This window comes from Gambusia affinis, linkage group LG18 (assembly GCF_019740435.1).
Source record: "Gambusia affinis linkage group LG18, SWU_Gaff_1.0, whole genome shotgun sequence".
Classification (NCBI taxonomy): domain Eukaryota; kingdom Metazoa; phylum Chordata; class Actinopteri; order Cyprinodontiformes; family Poeciliidae; genus Gambusia; species Gambusia affinis.
The window spans coordinates 2,035,055-2,055,578 of record NC_057885.1 but is presented as its reverse complement, the minus strand read 5'-3'; the positions used below and the strand labels follow the sequence as shown (position 1 = coordinate 2,055,578).

The window sequence follows — 20,524 nt, the reverse complement described above, 5'->3', positions numbered from 1 at the left end:
GTTTATTCACTGTTGCATTTTTGTTTCTCCATTGGTGAACAGCAGCTCTCATTTGCTTCCATCTGGGATCTTATTTTTCCAGTCTCAATCCACCTCATGAGCAAAACTGAATCAAACTCGTTTTTTTCTTCAATATGACCAACCAGACCAGTGTCTGAGTTACCTCAGATCTCATCACCAGAGAATTTTACCTCATCTGCTCGGACTTGCACTTGATGTTATTCTGACTGGTAACGGCAAAAAAGTTTGCACCCATCAGTTGTTCCACCTCCTCTAGAACAGATCTATCTGAACTGCACCTGTCTGGATTTAACAGACTGCAGCAGCGTCGCTGCAAGAACAGTGACAGACAATGTGTGGGAAATGAAATGCTTTAACACATTTGTTAGCCTCCATTTCAAATGTGAACAAACACATTAATCAACATATTTCTCAGTCAGCTCATTTTACTAGAGGATATAATGATTCCAATGTTAACAGCACATGAGGAGGTAATAACATGACAAACAGAGGTGGGATGTACAGTGCAGGTGATTGATATTGAGCACTTTTTCACAAGAGTGACGAATTCCCTTCACTGATACTAAATGTTTAAAACTGTTAGAAAACCACATTAAATGTACAATAAATATTTAGTATCAAAAACATCATCCCTCTATCAGTAGCATAGTACTTTTTCTGAATACGTTTTACAACAAAGACCAATGTTTGAAAAAATAGTATAGTTTGCTACACATCCATGTTTAGAGCAGAAATCCATCTTAAACACATAGAAAACCTCCACATAAACATCTTTCAGTAGATTCCATTCAGTCTTGTGTACATGAGATCTGTGTTAGATTACACAAAGTGAGAGAGCATCATGGGATAAAAGTACCACTTTTTTTAATTTAAGTGCACAAACGCTGAACACAGTCAGAAAATCCTCATTTCACTGATATAAAAACAACTCGTCTGATCACTAAAGTTCTCAGCTTCACTGAAGCTGTTCAGTAAAAACATTAGCTCTCATTAGGATGGGCTGTACACCTATATACATTCTGAGTGATGACTTTTTTTCATTTTAACTTCTTTAAACAGTTGCAGGAGGTTTTTCTAATAAAGCCCACTGTTATTGAATTTTTTTTTCATTTTCTGTTGATTTAAAATTAACTAGATGGGTTCCTGGGTTCCTTGTGGATAGATCTGTTTGGGTTGTTGATCATACTAGAGGCATGTCTATTCTGTAAAAAAAAAGAAAAGAAAATTGTCCTACAGCAGCAGAGAACATATGGTGACCCAGGTGTATCGATTATTTCATACTGTAGATTTAGAATTGTTCACGTAGTCAATTCTAAATCTATAGCATGTAGAACATATGCGTGGTTGTGTGTTTCAGTGTTGCCTTGTGGGAAGGAAAAGAAGGAAAAACTGCATTAAAATGGCTCATACCTAGTGATATCTGTTGATCAATTTAGTTAAAAAGGAAAACTACTACTAAGCCCAGAGGGCTCTGTAGTTTGAGTCATGGTGCTGAGGTTCTGATGTAGTAACACCTAACAGTATGCATTATTGATAACAGCTCTTTAATCCTCAGAGGAGCTGGGCCTCATGTACAAAGGCTTGCTTGGATTTCCAACTGAAACATGGTGTAAATTTAAGTAAATTTAGACGAATGAAACCAGAGACATGTTTCCTTTCTACATCCCAATCAAAGTGGAATTAAGAACATGAAGGGGAGTACCAGACCCCTAACAGGATAAGCCCCCATTTACATTAATAGGTACAGTATAAATCAAGCCTGAAAATATGCACAACTTAAAATTATGTCTTCACAGGAGGGAGAACTCAGGTTGTGGTATTTCAACCCATTTATATACGTGATTATTCACATTCCATCTGTAAACACGCAACTCTAGCCTAGCCAAGAAAAACGAGTCGTCGCTCAGTTTTACTCTTTATAATAAAAGATGCTGTAAAGACAAGATGACATATCATTTAGTTTGCATCAAGCCTGAGCCCTCCCATGTTGAGATCTGGAGGGACAGGCAAGTAAATTTACCAACCAAGACTCCAAATCAAGCTGTTCATCAGAATGAATGAATCACTTCAAACCACTATAGCACAATGTTGATGGAATGCAATTGTGCCTCAGACTGGTATCATGGATACATTCTTCGTGTGTAGGATATGTGCTAGAACGGCCACATGCAGCAAGAAGGTCCTAGATCAAAAGTTAAGAGTTTGCAACTTTTCCCTGTGCTTACATGGCTTGTCTTAGGGTACTGTGGCTTCCAAGACTGTCCAAAGTTCCATGAACATTAGGTGGAGCATTAAGTGTTTTGTCTAAATTATCCTTACAAACGAAAGTGTGTGTGATTGTGTGTTTCTGTGTTGGCTCCTGATGGATTGACAACCTGTCCTGTCTTTCACCCAATGACTGGTGGAGACGGGCACCAGCACCATCTGGGTTTACACAGACAAGAGGGTGTATTGAGACAAAATGGATGGCTTGCGTCTCATATTTTTGCAGCATAATTTCTAGGTGTCTCAAAAACATCAATAGCTACACATTTCTAATTGATAAAACTGAACTTTCTTGTAGAAAATGGTGTGTGAAAGTTTTATTGCATTTGTAGCCTTTGTACATGAGGTCCTTGGTCTGTTTGGGAATGTCATTTAGTGCACATGCAGACCAGTGATTTGTGTATCACCTATTGCAGATACCAGGTATGTACAGGAGTGCCTCTGTGTTTAAATGGAGTGAATCTTTCCATGTCAGGAGCTTTACAATCAACAAAGACAACATGGCTTTTGATAAACCAAGTAGAGGAAGCACAACCTGTAGTTGCTTGGTGATGGAGGATGGGTAACAGCAACAATGCCACTGCATTCTCCTGCTAATTTCCCTCCTCTGTATAACAGGTTGGATCATTTGCAACTGAAAATCAGCCACTATTGTATTGTGGTTTGTGACAATTTCCATGGCAACATCTCTAAGTACAGGAGTATTGTGATGCTGACATCTAACATCCTCACTTTAGCCCTTCTGCGGTCTTAGCATGATGTTTAGGAGGAGCGCAGCAGATGTCACATTGGACAGCAGGAAAGTGAGGGGCTGTCTCATCAGCCCGTCAGTTTCCAAAACCTGACAAAAAAAACAAAAACTTGTAAAAATGCATATGGAGTTGGTTCAACCCTGCTGGACCGTGGACAGGCTGAAAGCCTGTGGGGTCTAAGTGACCCTGTCTCTTAAGACCGCAGAAGGGTTAGTGCTGGGCCAGCTATGGAACCTATAGTCTGATGCTATGGTGAAGATCTGAGTAAAACTACAAAACAGTTGTAGAGTTCGTGGGATTCATCCAGTAACTGGTGGATAGCCAGTTTGAACCCCTGCTCCATCTGTCTTATTCATTGTGTTCTTGGGCAACACCTTGCCTGCTGGTGGTGGTGAGAGGGCCAATGGTATCATGGTATCAGCCTCAGGGCATCTGTGGCTGACACCATCAGACCTCTGGGACAATGCAGATTTAAAGGCTTGATGAGAGATATCTGCATAACAGAAAAGGCCCTGAATAGAGATGATAAAGTGGTGGAAAATACATTACTGTGTTCACCATGGTGAGGAATTTCTCTGTGATCCTTTGCAGACTAGATAATGCAGTCTGTGAGGCTGCTGTCTGTTTCCATGTTTTAAACATTAACATTCACTTGCTGTTTTAACTGTGGGATTTTCCAGCAATTACTTGTAATACTTCTGCTCACTCTACCTTGCTCTAACCATGCAAGTGTCCTGCAAATCAAGCCATTTACACATCTGTCACTGGTCTTTATGTGGACAAGATTACATTCCTTCTGGAATTTCAGTTGAGTTCAGGTCAGTTTTTATTCATATCCTAGGGGGATTTAACTTGATTATTAAATTGTTTTGGTCAGTGAGTGTATTTTATCAGCGGCATTAATAGAGCAACAAAACAATGTTATTTCTGTGTTCAAGGACAAACCTGAAATATATCCACCCAGTTTGACTTAACCAATAAAAAAACACTCTGGATACAGTAAGGATAGCTAGCTGTCCTCTTCCTCTATTCAGTACACATGGTGGTACTTAAACAGTCTTCTCAGTTGCTTATTTAGTCTTTATCTTGGCCTCCTATGTCAGCCAACACTTCTCCAGTGAAAAATGCTGAGTTTGTTTCAGTAGGATGTGATAGAACCTGCTAAGTGCATCTATAAAAAGTCTTCATCTTGTCCTTGTTCAGTAGTCACACAGTAGTTGTATACAAAACTTTTCACATATTTAATGCCTTTAAAGAAAGTGCTGGTAGAGTGTAGGAGATGATCAGAGGTGTTGTCCGGCGGCGCTCGCCGACAGTACCGGTGGCCGGGGGTACGTTTCATATTCAAGCTGATTCAAAGAGACAAAACATCCTGTGAGCTGCTTGACCCATTTTTATTCCTAAAGTGCTGTGATGGGCACACTGCCACTAACAGCAGAGCTTATTTTTAGCTTAGTGCCTATGGTAACTGATTTGATGAAAAAGTCTGTTATATCCTTAAAGTATATTTTTGTATAACAATCCCAAAACAGATACTACTCATGTTTTTGTAATAAATGTCCTATGTGTATTCTGTACCTAGAATGCAGTAAAGAGTTTAAAATTTTCAGAGGTCCTGAGTGCTTTCTGACCAAAGCCGCACTGTGCTTAATTAGGCAGAATCAGCAACAAAGTCAGCAATACTCAACAACTACAAAACTGAAACTATGAGTGTAACGTCTGTTCCAAAGAAAAAACTTCTGGAAGCTCAAACCACACAAGTTGGTTTGCAATGACAAATTATACCCTGTAGAGGGCATTATTCTATGTTGGAACACAAAGTGTTAATGACACATTGTGGATTTTATCATGGTTGTAGTTAGCACTTTAGAATTAGCGTCCACTAAATACCATATTGATATACTGCAGCTCTTTAGCGTTAGCAAAAGTAACATTTTATGATTAGTGCTTTACAGTTAGTGGAGCTAACTTTTCAGTCAGCTGCGCCCATCACTGCAGAAATTAAATTTAAGCAAATGTAAAGATTACCTGTTAGAGAAGAGTTCCGCAAGCATTAGGTAAAGAAGCTAGGAGAGAACAAAAGAGGAGCTGATTAACAATATGTGCATCTATTTCCCTAAGACAGTGTTTCTCAATTCCAGTCCTCGGGGCCCCCCTGCCCTGCATGTTTTAGGTGTTTCCTTCTGCCACACACCTGGATTGAATCTTAGGGTGATTAACAGGCTCCTGCAGCACTTGGTGGCTGCAGAAGATGTCATGAAATCATTTGAATCAGCTGTTCTGGTGTACAGGCACATCTAAAACATGCAGAGCAGGGGGGCCTGAGGACTGGAATTGAAAAGCACTGCCCTAAGATACTAAAGAAAAGGAGAAGATGAGATTGAAGTCTAACTTTGGTCACAAAGAGCATTTAGAGTGGGCTGTGGAACAATGGGCCACAGACAAGCTGAGAATTGTCCAAGTCACAGAGCAGCACACATTTATTGAACTCCTCATCTCATAAAGTTCACACATGGTTCTGATTCAAGCATCTGTATAATCCATGTTATTCAGCAATATCACCACAACAGGCCTCCATTTTTTTTGTATATAACAAATGTTAGCATAGTTTTAAAAAGATTAGCAAATTAGCGTATTTTTGTCAAAGCATTGCAAAATAGAATTTTCATTTTACTTTAAAACTTCACTTTACATTTTTTACTGAGATCTGATGCCAGAGGACCATAAATTTAACACATTTGTATTTATACAAATTGTGTTCAACTAAATTTTGCTGTTTACTATAGGTTCAGTATACAACCTGAAGGTTCAGTATACAACTTAATTCTTGCCTAGTGTTAAGAACTATAATCAATTACGTCAAAAGCAGTATAAGAAGAAATGCTGCTTTTCAGTTGAAAACTTATAACAGCAAGTAAAAACTTTACTGGAGCTCAGAAAACCTGGTGCCTCTCTACTGTGTGGGTGGATTAACACCCTAGAAGATCAAGGTTCCCGATTGCGGTCATGTATAACACAACACCAAAACAGAAGTTATATACAGATTGGTGCTTAGCAAACTATCATAGACTCATCAAACCCACCAACTACAAATACACATAGGCCTGTCACGATAAACAATAAATCAATTAATTGCACAATAAATGAAAATTATTGACCTAATTTTAATTTATCAGCTTTATTGTTTCTTCCTGCTGTTGGAAATATTAGTTATGCTGGTTTTAATGATGTTTAAACTTTAGCACAAGTTGAAATATTAGATTGATCATGATTGTTTGAATAGGCCTCAATTTAGGTTAGATTTAGACTCATAGTTTAATCAATATATAACTTAATCAGTAGAACATTTTTCTTAAATATAAAAAGCACAATATGATTAAAATTAGTCTTATCAGTAATTTTTAATATTAGATCATAGTCTTAAGAAGTATATAAGTCATAAATTCATCTGAAAAATGTTTTAGTTAATTATAAACCAAAGAAATAGAAAACTAACCAGAAAATATTGAATGTAACAGATGTTTTGGTATTGAAACTGCTCATGTCTGTTTTTTAAGAGTTTGAAGATATTATATGAAACATGCTAATTTTTATAATCAAAATCTGCTGTTTGATGTTCTGAGTCAGAGAAGAGATCAGGAGAGAATCAGTTCAGGAATCAGTTTCAGGCAGTTTGAAATGAGAAACACAGATGATAAACTTTGGTCCCGCTTTCTTAAGTAAAATGTTTCTGTATGAAATGAACACATCTATTGATGCATATATCTGGAAAAGTACGCAGGGAGGACGGCTTAGACAGTGATGAATTCATCCTTTGGCCTTGGGAACACCTGCATGGTCTCTGGAGTGCAAAACAGCAGCACGTCATTACGGACTGTTTGAGACCACCTCTAAATGGTACGTTAGCATGCATCAGACATTAAAGAGCCCGCCTTGATATAAAAGTAATTGAGCTAAAACAGCAAGCCAGATCACTGAGGTGGAACTGTCTTAACTGCCACACAGAGTGGTCTCCGAAGGAGTGTCTTCATATTTTGCTTTTTTTCTCAGGTAATTAATGTTTCCTTTCTGGCTTTGGCTTCTGATGACAACGTTGAGCTGTTGGTGTGATTTTATGCTTTTGATTGTTTGAATAAATTCTGGTTGATTGTGAAGTTGAATGTGGACGTTGTAAGATTGTCAGAAGGGAACAATCGGGGAAAAATCTCGTATAGTGTGAACTGAGCTTACGGCGTGAACTATTGCCTCATGTAGTTGGATATGCCCATCCTCTCTATCTAAATCTTAAGGTTATTGAAGGGGAATATATATAAGAGACTTCATATTTTGTACTCTTTTGGTTGAATGTAGTTTTAATTTCCACTTTGGTTTTACATTGTGTTTAGATTTTATTCAAGTAAATTTTTTGTTAATCAAGACTGAGTTCATTTTGTTTTGGTTTTTTGTTGTTTTGTTTATTTTGTTTACCAGTTCCAGTGTTAAGTGTTCTTTTGAAAATAAAGAATATTTATTTTTGGCACAATGTACTTGCATTATTATGTCATTACCATTACATTGGTTTAAAATGGTCTTCAAACAATATTATCGTTTATCACAATCATTTTTGAGACAATTAATCGTTCAGCAAAATTTGTTATCGTGACAGGCCTAAACACACATACATTCTGTGCGTGCCTGTCTCATGAGTAGTAAGCCGATGATTTCTTGCAGGAGTACGGTGGGGGTCGACACATGGACAGAGGGGGGGGCACCCTGATGAAGCATGGAGGAGGAAGAATGATGGATGAGTTTGGTATTGCATTCCAAAAGTTCAATAAATCTTCACTTTTTATTCCTCACACTAAGGGAGTAACAGCTATAATAACAACTTTTTAAGAGTAAAACTACTTTTTGTGGATTAGGTCTCTGTCTCTGACCAATGGTCTTTTTGCACTGCAGGACCCAGCCTGGCCCCCTTCAGCCCAGTCCTATTGTACGCCAACCCTGGTCGTTTTGCACTAAACAGAGGAACATGTGGGCGGGGGCCGGCATGTCAATCAAATTTCTCCTAAAGCTGCCGAGGCGACTGAGGAACAGTTTCGTACTTGGTTGTTCCATACAGCTGCTACTGTACATGCTGGTCAATGAGGAAACTGAGGGAAACACTTACTTGTGTTTTTTCTGGTAACAAACTCCCATGAAGTATAAATCAGATTTTTACTTTTGTGTTGAATGTCTGTTTTATAATATATTTATCACCAATGCCAAAAAAAAAAAGATTTTCACTTTTGTGCCAAACTCACCAACAGCACAAGTAGTGTAAGGCTGCATTCATACTGCAGCCTGAAGTAACCAATTCCGATTTTTTTGGACGTAATGCAACCTGCATCTGATCTTTTCATGACAGTCTGAACAGCACAGGTCGGATTATTTTAGAATTCAACCCAGGCTACTTCAATATCCGATACGTATCCGATTCAAATGCGACCTAACGTTCAAGTTGCATTCATCCGAACTGAACGTCACTGATACTCAATAAATCTCCCTATTCAGCATCCTGATATGCTCTATGACAAACATAATGAGGATTAAGTTGTTAATATGCTGCTCTGGTCAAACAACAACTTCAAATATGTAAGCTATGCTCAATCGTTAGCATCCATGTTTACTTCTGTAAACATTGAGAACTTCTTTTTATGGCGGCTGGCAGAACACTAACACTAACACTATTGCGCCCTGTACTTCGCATATGTATTTCAAAAGAGCACACGTTACCCTATGTTTTATGAACAATAATAATATTCATTGTTAATCTGTTGCTAAGAGATGAGCGACCTCTGTTTAGTCCCTCTTGGCAATCAGGTCTGTGCTGACATCAAACACAGAGCCGAGGTACCTATAGGAGTCCACAATCTCATGTATGACTTTGTATCTTAAAATTATGACTTGAATCTCATAATTATGATTTGGAAAGTTGAAATTATTAATTTGTGTCACCTAATTATGAACTTGACTTCCATGCCATGTGCATCACTACTGAATTATGAATGACACCCATGAGCATAAATAATACATGTACATTTTCTCAGATTGTCTGAGATTACAAAGTAAGGTTAGGAATGATCATGAGAACTAAGAGCAGATGAAAAGTTGATGGTGTCTTACCAGCTTGCCCTTACTGCCTCGATGTCACTCACTAAGTTCTGGGCCAAACAAATCCCAAAAATCTGTTAAGAAAAGAAAACCAAACATATTTCATAAAGGGAGAAACACTTTAGTTTCACTCTTTCTTTAATAACAAAACAGGACTAGAACTGACCTGCAATAGTGCCACTCCAATGAAGATCCCAGCCACCAAGGTGAGGTTATCCTGGAGCCACCTCTCAAACTGAGGAACGCAGCCTTTCACATTGATATAGTCCTTCTGCTCCGAGTCCTGTATGGGCACATATGCAAATCATCATTTTGGTTTACTTATCCGATTTTTCACAGTATCTGTAAATCACTCATCGATCACTCATCAATGTTAAGAAGACCTTAAACCAGGGGTCACCAACACGGTCCCCGCGGGCCCTGGTTGCCCGAGGGGACCGTGTCAGTTGCCCTGGGAGTAAGTTCTAAAAATAGCCATTGTCACTAGGGAGCACTGCCAACGAAATTATTTAATTTAATGTTTTTACATTGAATTAATTCTATTTGTAAAAAGTAAATTACAAAAAATGTTTAATATAAATTACTTTATGCATAAAACTCTTTTCTTTGGTTAAAGTAGAGAACTGCGCAGACGCCTGCAAAACTTTATTGGAGGGCAGCCTACCTTAAGATTTTTCTTGAAGTAAAAAAAGAAAAGAATAATTTCTGGATTTTTTATTATCGAAACCACTATATAATTAATATAATTGTGGAGGGGAAAAAAAGATCACGCCAAAGCTTAAATCTTATTGGTCAGTTTGCTTTTCTTTATTTGGCGGCTTGGCGCTTTTTCTGTAAGCTAAAAATGAATGACAAGATTTTGAACCTCTCGTAGTCCTGAGAGCGGTTTGGATCCCGGCGGAGCTTTTTACTGTGTGCGGTTCTGATGGGCTGCCGGTTTATGAGCTTCTTTGAACCGTTTCCCGAGCTGGAGAGCTGATGGGTCACCCGTTAGCTGACATCTGCCGCTCTTCCTGAGCATCGCGCTAAAACTGGGGGTGAAACCATTTAATCTAGTCGAAACGTTCCCCAAAAGAGTAGAAATTAAGCAAACATTGTTGCTTTACCTCTTATTTTGGACGTCTGACATCACCTGAACCTGGGAATCAACATCCTCCTTTTTCCGTGGGTCTCACAGGTCAGCTTCGCTCCCATGTCTTTGTTTGTTTGTGTAAAAAAAAAAAAAACAACAACAAGAAAACAAACGTGAGCTGCTTTAGTGGTTTAGGTTTGTGCTGCTTTTGTGCGATGCGCACATGATGCGCGTTGGAGAGGTGGTTGTGCTCTTGCAGGTCAGGTGCAGTGATAGTTTTGAACCTTCCAATCTGTCGGACATTTTTTTTTCGACGTCTGCTGGTGTCAGCCAACAGGTCACCCTTCAGCTTTTAAGTTTGCAAAAGCGCAAAAAAAGCTAATAAACCGGCAACCTGAAGCGCACACTGTAAAAAGCTCAGGCGGGATCTTAGAACAACGGGAGGTTCAAACTCCACTCATCATTTTTATCTTGCAGAAAAAGCAAACTAACCAATAAGATTTAGGCTTTGACTGCCCTTTGACCCCCACAGACTCCATTGATGTGCGACATACAAGATGTTTTGGCACAAAAGAACTTTTTCTTCTCTCCACAATTTTGTTAATAGTAAAGAGGGATGGATAATAAAAATTACAATAACTTTTCTTTCCTTTCTTTATTTAAAGGAAAATCTCACAGTGCGTCCAGCTGTACAGCTGCAGCAATCCAAACTCTGTCAGTTGTGGTCAATTTAGAATCAGACAGAAAAGCTCCAAAAGGGAATCAAACTTAAAACTCTGAATTAAGAACTTCTGATCACATAATAGCAATTAACCATAGCTGCCATGGTAAATCATTACTGATAACTATTGTCAGTAGTCGCTAACATTAATATGATCAGGCAGCATGTAATCATATATATATATATATACTCTTATTATAAAGTCTGAGCCAAGAAAATTTATTTCTGTAACAAGCAAGTAGCCCTTCGTGTTATTCTGTACCCGTGAAGTAGCTCCCAGTCTCAAAAAGGTTGGTGACCCCTGCCTTAAACATTCCACTGAGGACGAGGGTTAGAGTCCGAACTTTAGCAAAACTAGCTAACTTACTGGTTTTGCTCTGATGTCATAGCCACACTGAGTGTTTATCACATCCTCCTAGAGACAAAAAGAAATTATCTCTAAAACATTTGAAAGCCATCATACAGGAACCATGTGAATTCTGGTATTGAATCTAAGTCATTTGTGGTGCAAAAGCTTCTGCACTGTGACATCGACAGAAAGAGGCTAACGGTACCGCAGGGTCCTTGGTGCAGCAGGAGAAGGGAACCCCACATTTTTCCCGACTGGGATTTCCATCAGTGCAATTAAAGTAAATGTTGAGGTTCCAGTCATCAGCTCCGAATGCGCCACAGCACTCCCACTGCAGTCAGACAGAGAAGAGAAACACTTCAGGGACTCCTGACATACTGTCAGGTCCTACATCCTTTACTGCCATCTATGTGGCTTTAAGTCTTGCTTGGATCATAGTGTGTTTTCTGCAATGGAAATCCAGAATCGGTACGTAAAAACACCCCACTCCATCTAATACAGTAGCCGTCATAATTTGATCTCCAGCTTCTTTAGACCTCACAACAATTCTGCTGATTGAACATAAAAACGTAGTAATGCCATAAATGTTTCTTAAATCCAGCAGTAATGACCTGATAATTGCACCACTTAATCTCATGCTACATTATGCTGACCCTCTATCTGCACCCATGAAAATTTTCCCCAATTCTTTGCTGGGATAAACTAAAGGACCTGACCTACCTTCTGGTACTCAGATAAAAATAATTTGACTAACTGGCCCAAACTAGAGTGAGACTTGACAATGGAGAGGGGGATTAGATCTGCAAACTGATGGACATTGGTCAGGGCTGATCAAGATGAAAATCGTCCATTGCCAATAACTACCTGAGACCTCTGGTAATTACAGTGCAGTTAGGATCAAAAACACAGTACATGAACAGTTTGGCTTCAGGTCCATATAGATTTTTTAGGCTTCATTCCTAATGTGTCGATCAGCAGTCTTTGCAGACAATTTGAAGAAAGGAGACTAAAGTAGACCATGCCTCATCACATTTACTAGGTATCCTATGACTCACATATTCCTGAGTGAAATCAATGAGGTTCTGTAGGTCGATATCGTCCCTATATGCCCGGATGTTGTTGTTGATGAATAGGTTGAGTTGGTCCTTAATCCAGTCCTTAAAAACAAAGGCCAGAACTCCTGTTGTCAACTCCAGGAAAAAGATGATTCCCAGAAACACAGAGAACTAGAATAGGAGAAGAATCATGAATAGAAGTAAAATCACAAACAGGAAGCAACCTTTTTTCACTGTTTATTCATGGTGCGTGGAGAGTAGAACATACAAACTTAAGCAAAAATGTATTTTCCCGAAGAGCTCCAATGCAACCAGCAAAGCCCAGAATGAACATAACCCCTCCAACCACCATGAAGAGCCACACAGGGTCAAGGCCCCCCAGGTCGGTGATGGACGAGATGTTGGACAGGACCCCCTGGAGAGGACAGGGCAACACACTGGATGTGAGTCAAGCAGTTGAGCCTCCGCTGTGTCATGTCATGTTTGGCAAATAGTCAAAGTGACAGGAAATAGCCAGGAATGATGGTACTGGCACATAGAGAAAGGCACCACTCTAAAATTATTTTGTTTGCAGTTTCAATTAAAAAAATAATAGTGCGCTCACCTTCTCACTCCATGCCCACAGTCCAATCCCTACTAAGGCCATGCCCAGCAGCTGCAAAACACCAGTCACATCTTATTACTGGGAGATTGTACAGATGCACAGAGACACAATGTTTTTCAGGAAAAATACTGAAATCCTTTCCCTGGGACAGACTCGGTCTCTACTAGATGGCATTTGTTTAACATTATCAGCAGTGAATGGTATTCAAATTCCCTAAACTTTTTTGCATTTTAATCACAATTTAGTGGGTTTTATGAGACAGACCAACAGTAGCATCTGTGAACATCACTTTCTAGTCTTGCTACAAAATCTCAGCTGGTTTTAGGTCTGAATTTTCACTAGACAATCTTAACGCTTTGCTATAAATATGATGTGATACAAGTCATTTCATTGCATCTCTGGCTGGATGTTCAGGGTTGTTACCCTACTGGAAGGTCAAACACTGTGGACCAGCTAACCTCTACCTGTTCACACCACTCAGACCATACGATCCTTTAGGTCAGCTAAAATTTAATCTCTTTTCTCTGGCATGTGTAATTGTGTAAATCTAGACTGTGTAAGAGATGCTAAATCCAGGGGTCACCAACACGGTGCTTGCGGGCTCCCGGTCGCCCGAGGGGACCTTGTCAGTCGCCCGCGGAGCAAGTTGGAAAATAGCCATTGTCATTAGGGAGCATTGCCAAAGAAATGATTTAATTTAATGTTTTTACATTTAATTAATAATATTTGTTTATATTTAGATTTTTTTTAAAGTAAATAATAAAAAAACTTTTAAAATAAATTGCTTTATGCATAAAACTCTTTTCTATGGTTAAAGTTGAGAACTGTGCAGACGCCTGCAGGATTTTATCGGAGGGCAGCAGCGCCTGCAGCTGTACGGCTGCACACACTCTGCCTACCTTAAGATTTTCCTTGAAGGAAAAAAAGAAAAATAGAATTTCTGAAATTTGTATTATAGAACCCTCTTTACAATTAACAAAATTGTGGAGAAAAAAATAAGATCTTATATGTCAAAACATCTTGTACGTAGTGCACGTCTGAGTCTGTGGGGGTCAAAGGGCACGCCAAAGCTTAAATCTTATTGGTTAGTTTGCTTTTGTTTATTTGGCGCCGTGGGGCTTTTTCTGCAAGACAAAAATGAATGACAGGATTTTGAACCTCTCGTAGTTCTAAGAGCGGTTTGGATCCCGGCAGAGCTTTTTGCCATGTCGGTTCTGTTGGGTCTGTTTATGAGCTTCTTTGATGTTTCCTGAACTGGAGAGCTGATGGGTCACCCGTTAACTGACATCTGCCGCTCTTCCTGAGCGTCGCGCTAAGACTGGGGGTTAAACCATTTAATCTAGTTGAAACATTCCCCAATTAAACAAACATTGTTGCTTTACCTTCTCCTTTGGACGTCTGACACCACCTGAACCTAGGAATCAACATCCTCCTCTCTCCGTGGATCTCACGAATAGGCTTTGCTTTCATGTCTTTATTATTTAGCAAACAAAAAAAACAAAAAACAGTTAGCTGCTTTATTGGTTTAGGTTTGTGCTGGTTTTGTGCAACGCACACATGATGCACGTTGGACAGGTGGTTGTGCTCTTGCAGGTCAGGTGCAGTGATAGTTTTGTACATACCTTCCGATCTGTTGGACATTTTTTTTCGACATCTGCTGGTGTCAGCCAAAAGGTGATATGTCAGCTTTTAAGTTTGCGAAACCACAAGAAAAAGTAATAAACAGGCGACCCGCCAGAACCGCACACTGTAAAAAGCGTGATCTTAGAACTCCGGCGTAATCTTAGAACATTTTTAGCTCACAGAAAAAGCAAACTGACCAATAAGATTTAGGCTTTGGCTGCCCTTTGACCCCCACAGACTCACACTGATGTGCGACATACAAGATGTTTTGGCACAAAATAACTTTTTATTCTCTATACAATTTTGTTAATAGTAAAGAGGGATGGATAATAAAAAATACAATAACTTTTTTATTTTATTTTAAGGAAAATCTCTTTAAGGAAAATCTCAGTACGAATTGTTGCAGCTGCAACAATTCGTACTCTCAGTCACTTGTGGGCAACTTGGAATCAGACAGAAAAGCTCCAAAAGGGAATCGAACTTAAAACTCTGAACTAAGAACTTCTGATCACATAATAGCAATTAACCATAGCTGCAATGGGAAATTATTACTGATAACTGTTGTCAGTAGTCCCTAATATTAAAATGATCAGGCAGCATGTAATCATATATACAGTATATACGTATATATAATATTGTTATAAAGGCTGAGCCAAGAAATTTTGTCTGTATCAAACAAGTAGCCCTTCGTGTTACTCTGTACCCGTGAAGTAGCTCCCAGTCTCAAAAAGGTTGGTGACCCCTGCGCTAAATGGTTATTTAAAATCCCAATGTTGTGTTGTATTCTATTTGCTTTTTAATGATTGTGGATTTTATGATTGTGACCATTCAAAAGGCAAAAACAAGGGCTAAAGTGCTGCTTTTAGATATTTAGTCTATGAGACAGGTGGACATAAAGGACAGATTCAGCCTTTCCTGAATGGATCACCCATCATGCCTCAGATAATGCAACCATGCTTTCATGTTGTGTTGACCAAATTGTGAACCAAACTACCCAAAAGTCGAAGCTGAAATTGAGGACAACATATCTTAATTTTTTTGTTTGTTTTTTAATTAAGATTTTATTGGTTCTCGTAGCCTTTATTTGAGAGTGATCAAAACAGAAAAGTGGGTAATGGGGGGGAAGCAAGGGAGGAATTTCAGTTCTATTTAGAGAGCCGGCTCTTTCGGCTCCTAAACAACAACATTGGTAGGAGTGCCGTGGTGGCCCAGGGGTAAAGCACAGCCCATGTATGGAGGCCTTAGTCCTCCACATGGAGGCCTTAGTCCTCCACATAGTCCTCCATACAAGTCCTTGCCTGATGACCTTTTGCAAATTTATTATCATCTTCAGTCTCATATTTTAGCATAACTTGGCAAATAGGAATGTTTTTACATGATAAATCCTTTTGCATTCCATGTTCCCTATATGGGAATCCTTACACTTCCTCAATTTTATGTATTTATTCTGTACACATTCTTACTTTTATATAATATTTTAATCAAATCTTATTTACCAAACAAATGAACAAAGCACTGCAACCAAATCTACTGAACAGACCCATAATCAGGGACAGCTGGTATAAGTGGGCTAGTAGGGCTAAGCCCTCCCTGACATTTACAATAAAGTTGCAACAAACACCTTAAAAATAACAACTTAAAAATAAATGCATTTTAGAGATAATCACATTTTGTCAAATTTCTAACAAACCTGGTATCAAACCGCCTGAGGAAAATCCCGGGGTCTTTCTGAAGGGCTAACTTCTGACAGCCCTGTTCAGCATTACTGTCTGTCACAGTTCAGAATAACTGACAGGCATCTAGCCACGCCCCCTCGGTTTGCAGCTCATTTGAGGTAATTTTGGCCAACCAAGGGCCAGCCCACAGCCACCGGATTCATCAAGATAGACTTGTCTCGAGTGGTAGTGTGTATGGGTGTGGTTTGGCGTAAACTGAGCAGGTGCGTTGGTGAGTAACATTAGCATAAACGAGGTGGATTATTTAATCAATAATCTATTTTCCTTAATGTCTATTGAGAAAAAACTGGAGGTGAAGAGGTTGGGGACAAACCTGAGGATATTCAAATCCAGCAAAAAGAAAAACGGCAAAACCGCAGATTCTCTGTGACTGGTTTCCAATGAAAGGAGTGGCTAATGCTAAGTGTAGCTAATAAATCTCTTATGCTTTTTCATAGTTAACATTTTTAACTGGCATGTTTATTCAGTACATGATATGTTTCCACATATCTCCGATGTCCACCGAATTCTCAGTTGCACCATGTCAGCTGATGTTGCAGGTGATGCTAATCTGCTGCTCCCAATTGTAAAAAAATTTTTTGTCATCATTATGAATCATCATACCTGTCCAAAAGTAAAATCCATCCATCCATTTTCTTTCACCCTTGTCCCTAGTGGGGTCGGGATGGGTGCTGGTGCCTATCTCCAGCGAAGATTTTGGGTGAGAGGCCAGGTCAGGGCAACACAGAGACAGACAGGACAAACAAACATGCACACACACACATTGCCATCTAAGGAGAATTTAGAGAGACCAATTAACCTCCCATCATGTTACAGTCATGTAACATGACACTTGTGTTTTTAGACTGTGGGAGGAAGCCGGAGTACCTGGAGAGAACCCACACATGCACAGGGAGAACATGCAAACTCCATGCATCCCAGGCCAGGAATCGAACCCAGAACCTTCTAGCCAAGGCAACGGTGCTACCAACTGCGCCACTGTACACATTCTCAAAGCTTGCACTATCCAGCTCTGTGAAGTCCTCCAACATGTCTTCAACATGAGCCTGTGCCTACAGAGGGTCCCCGTGTTGTGGAAAACATCCTGTTCCAGTACCAAAGACTACAGGCCTGTGATGCTGACCTCCCACATCGTAAAATTATTTTATTTTTTATGTTTTTTGACAAGTGCATTCAACACCATTTGTCCGGCTCTACTGGGTGAGAAACTGACGCTACCCAACCAAACAGAAACGTAGCACGCAGCTGAGATTCTGTAATGCTTCTGAGGTTGAACAAAAACAACTTGGCAAAAGAAATATAATAAATAAATTAATAGAGTGTTTTATCCATAAATAAAAAAAAAGTAATAATTTAAATAAAATACTTCTAGGATGCAACACTGGCGATGCAGGTGGATCCCCCTTGTGTACTGGATTGTGGACCAATAAAGTGGGGAAACGACTCCTTCTCTCTCTTTCTACCTCTCCTGTGGTGAGCTGCTCACTGGGTTTGGAGCTCCTCCCTTATGATGAAGAACAGTGTTCTGATCTGACAGAGCAATGGCTCTCAGTGAGGAGCCAGGTCCCACCATTCACTTCAAAGAGCCAGCTCCAACAGCTGAAACGTTCGTGACTGACCCATCACTACAAGACATGTGGCAGAGATCATCAGCCCGGGACTTGAACCTGTGACTGCCGTGTCAAGGACTAAAGCCTCCATACATGGGTTGTGCTTTACCCCTGCACTACAACAGCATCCCCCGCCCCAATGGTATTATTATCCAGAGAGAGAAAATGATAAATTATGCAAACGGAAAGTATTGAGCATGTTTTAATTTATCATGTCATTAACTCTTATATTTTTTTATTGTCACAGGTTAAGCTGTGTGTCAGTCTCCTGACTGTATGGCATGTTAACAGCTCAACCTCCAGGCAGCAGAGATGACACATGACCTGGATGACACACTGCTAATCCATCTCATTTGCATTTTTGCCCCTCCTCTTCAAATCTGTGGCCATATGGTTAGAAACCTGGGTACATGGACATTGGAAGTAGGATATATAATTTTTGATGATTATGATGCTGCTTTGAACATCTTCCTCCTCTCTGTTCTGCATACATGATTCTCCTATTCACCTCCTCTGGGAATTGGGATCTCTGTTGAGGTGATGCTAATCTGCTGCCAGTTGTAATTTTTTTTTTTTTTTTGCCATGATTACGGATCACAATACCGGTCCAAAAGTAAAATCCATTCATCCATTTTCTTTAAACCCTGGTCCCTACTGGGGTCGGGATGGGTGCTGATGCTTATCTCCAGTAAACATTTCGGGCGAGAAGTGGTGTGCACCCTAGACAGGTTGATAGTCGGTCCCAGGGCAGCATCGAGACAGACAGGACAAACAACCATGCACAAACACGCACTCACTCCCAAGGAGAATTTAGAGAGACCATTTAACCTAACAATCATGTTTTTGGACTGTGGGAGGAAGCCAAAGTACCCGGAGAGAACCCACGCATGTACAGGGAGAACATGCAAACTCCATGCAGAAAGACCCCAGGCCGGGAATCAAGCCCAAAACCTTCTTGCTATAAGGCAGTGCTTCTCAATTCCAGTCCTCAGGCCCCTCTGCTCTGCATGTTTTAGATGTGCCCCTATTTCAGAGCAGCTGATCCAAATGATTGCATTACCTGTTCTGCAGGTATCAAGTACTGCAGAAGCCTGTTAATCACTCATAGATTCCATCCAGGTGTGTAGTAGCAGGGAAACACCGAAAACATGTAGGGCAGGGGGGCCTGAGGACCGGAATTGAGAAGCACTGCTATAAGGCAACAGGGCTACCAACTGTGCAGCCAACATGCTGCCGGTCTGGATATTTTCTGAGATCAAGGAATCTACTGCTTACTGGATACAAAAGATGTATCACTTCAACCCTCTTCCTCTTTATTCTGATGCTCAGTTTAAACTTCAGCAAGTTATCTTTACCTCAAAGGCACAATTTGTTGGCCGGTGCTGTGGTGATTAGGCTCATTGTTGTTAGAAAATTAAACAGGTGTACCTAATAAAGTAGGCTTTGAGAGAGCATGCTCTTATTCCAATTAAAAAGTTATTTCTGACCTACAGCCATCAAAACCCCCACTTTAAACCCAGCTGGCACAACATGTTCCAGATTATTTTATCATCCAATAATGCCTCTGCTGACCTGCGTGTAGGGTGGGCTAAGCCCCCGGTATTTCCGGATCCTAGCAGCGCCCCTGGGCTGAGCTGAAGGTCGCTGAGGAGCAGTGCGCAGCGTTGTGCAGGGTTAACATTGAAAGTGCTACGGGTTTATTCAGCTGTGTTCTCTGTGTCAGCGCTCAGCTCTCATTATCACAAAAAGCCGATTAGCTGCGTGTGTGCAAGAACAGCTGCTTCTGTCCGGACCCCATCACCCGAACAGGGCCATAGCAATAACAAGGCAACGATATGAGTGGAAACTGAAATTCAAAAAGAACCATAAAGTGAAGATGATTCGGGCTCCCTCCCTAACTTACACAATAACCCCCAACTCTCCTGCTGGAACAGAGGATAAGAATGACTGTGAATAGTTCTTACCCAGAACAGGATGTTGAAGCCAAAAATGAAGTATTTGATGCAGCAACTGACTTCGTGGCCTTTGAAATGATTCCCCGACATGTTTGAGCATAATTTGCCTGTGGCTGCGAGGAGAAACACGGCCTGCTTCACAGGCTTTGTGCTGGGCGAGAGGGAACAGGTTCAGCGCTCCGGAGATGCATTTCCTTTGTCCGCTTCCAGTGTCTGCTCAGACCCGCGAAGGAGACATGGTAGATCGCAGAGTGGCAGCTCACCGACACCTAAAAAAGACCTATCGAGGCGAGTTAGTAGCGAAAAGTCCAAAAAATTCTAAGCGCTTCTCTGTTATTCGGGGCTATACTGCGCCTACAGAGGGAGGTGACGATGCTGGGAAGGTCGTCAGTGATTGGTGGGGAACATAAATTAAGAATAGGAGCGTAGGCCAATCACATTAGAGAAATGTTGAAGCACTTCCTGTGCTGATGAGAATCATAGAAATAATGGGAAAACCATAACTATTTTCGATCTAGAAAATTAAATTGAACCAGACACATATTTTACTGATAGAATTTCCGGAAGTAGATATTATGCTAAGCTGATTTTCAAAAGATTTCGGAACTAAAACCTATTACCCAGCCCTT

General features: G+C 40.2%; 1 protein-coding gene across 2 annotated transcripts; it reads right to left on the bottom strand.

Moving 5' to 3' along the window:
* Window positions 1-359: 359 nt before the first annotated feature.
* On the bottom strand, window positions 360-20,303 carry tspan5a (tetraspanin 5a). 2 transcript variants are annotated; one of them, XM_044098622.1, is made up of 10 exons: window positions 19,905-20,302; window positions 12,972-13,022; window positions 12,636-12,782; window positions 12,368-12,538; window positions 11,518-11,643; window positions 11,331-11,378; window positions 9,337-9,453; window positions 9,183-9,244; window positions 5,067-5,104; window positions 360-4,387 (listed from the first exon to the last, which is right to left on the bottom strand). In XM_044098622.1, exons 1-9 carry the CDS (start codon window positions 19,983-19,985, stop codon window positions 5,092-5,094), a joined length of 816 nt encoding a protein of 271 aa, XP_043954557.1. In that variant the 5' UTR covers window positions 19,986-20,302; the 3' UTR covers window positions 360-4,387; window positions 5,067-5,091. The 2 variants fall into 2 exon arrangements, with proteins under 2 accessions (XP_043954557.1, XP_043954556.1); XM_044098621.1 differs by lacking the exons at window positions 360-4,387; window positions 5,067-5,104 and adding an exon at window positions 7,647-7,790 and having other exon boundaries at window positions 19,905-20,303.
* Between the last annotated feature and the right edge of the window lie 221 nt (window positions 20,304-20,524).

What these genes read in the sequence shown, in the direction of transcription:
- tspan5a (XM_044098621.1), bottom strand. Translation starts at nt 19,985, where the DNA reads ATGTCGGGGAATCATTTCAAAGGCCACGAAGTCAGTTGCTGCATCAAA. An exon ending in GCTTCAACATCCTGTTCTGG is followed by an intron (nt 13,023 to 19,904) that starts GTAAGAACTATT and finishes GGTGTTTTGCAG; the next exon opens with CTGCTGGGCATGGCCTTAGT. An exon ending in GAGGCAGTAAGGGCAAGCTG is followed by an intron (nt 7,791 to 9,182) that starts GTAAGACACCAT and finishes ATGCTTCATCAG; the next exon opens with GGTGCCCCCCCCTCTGTCCA.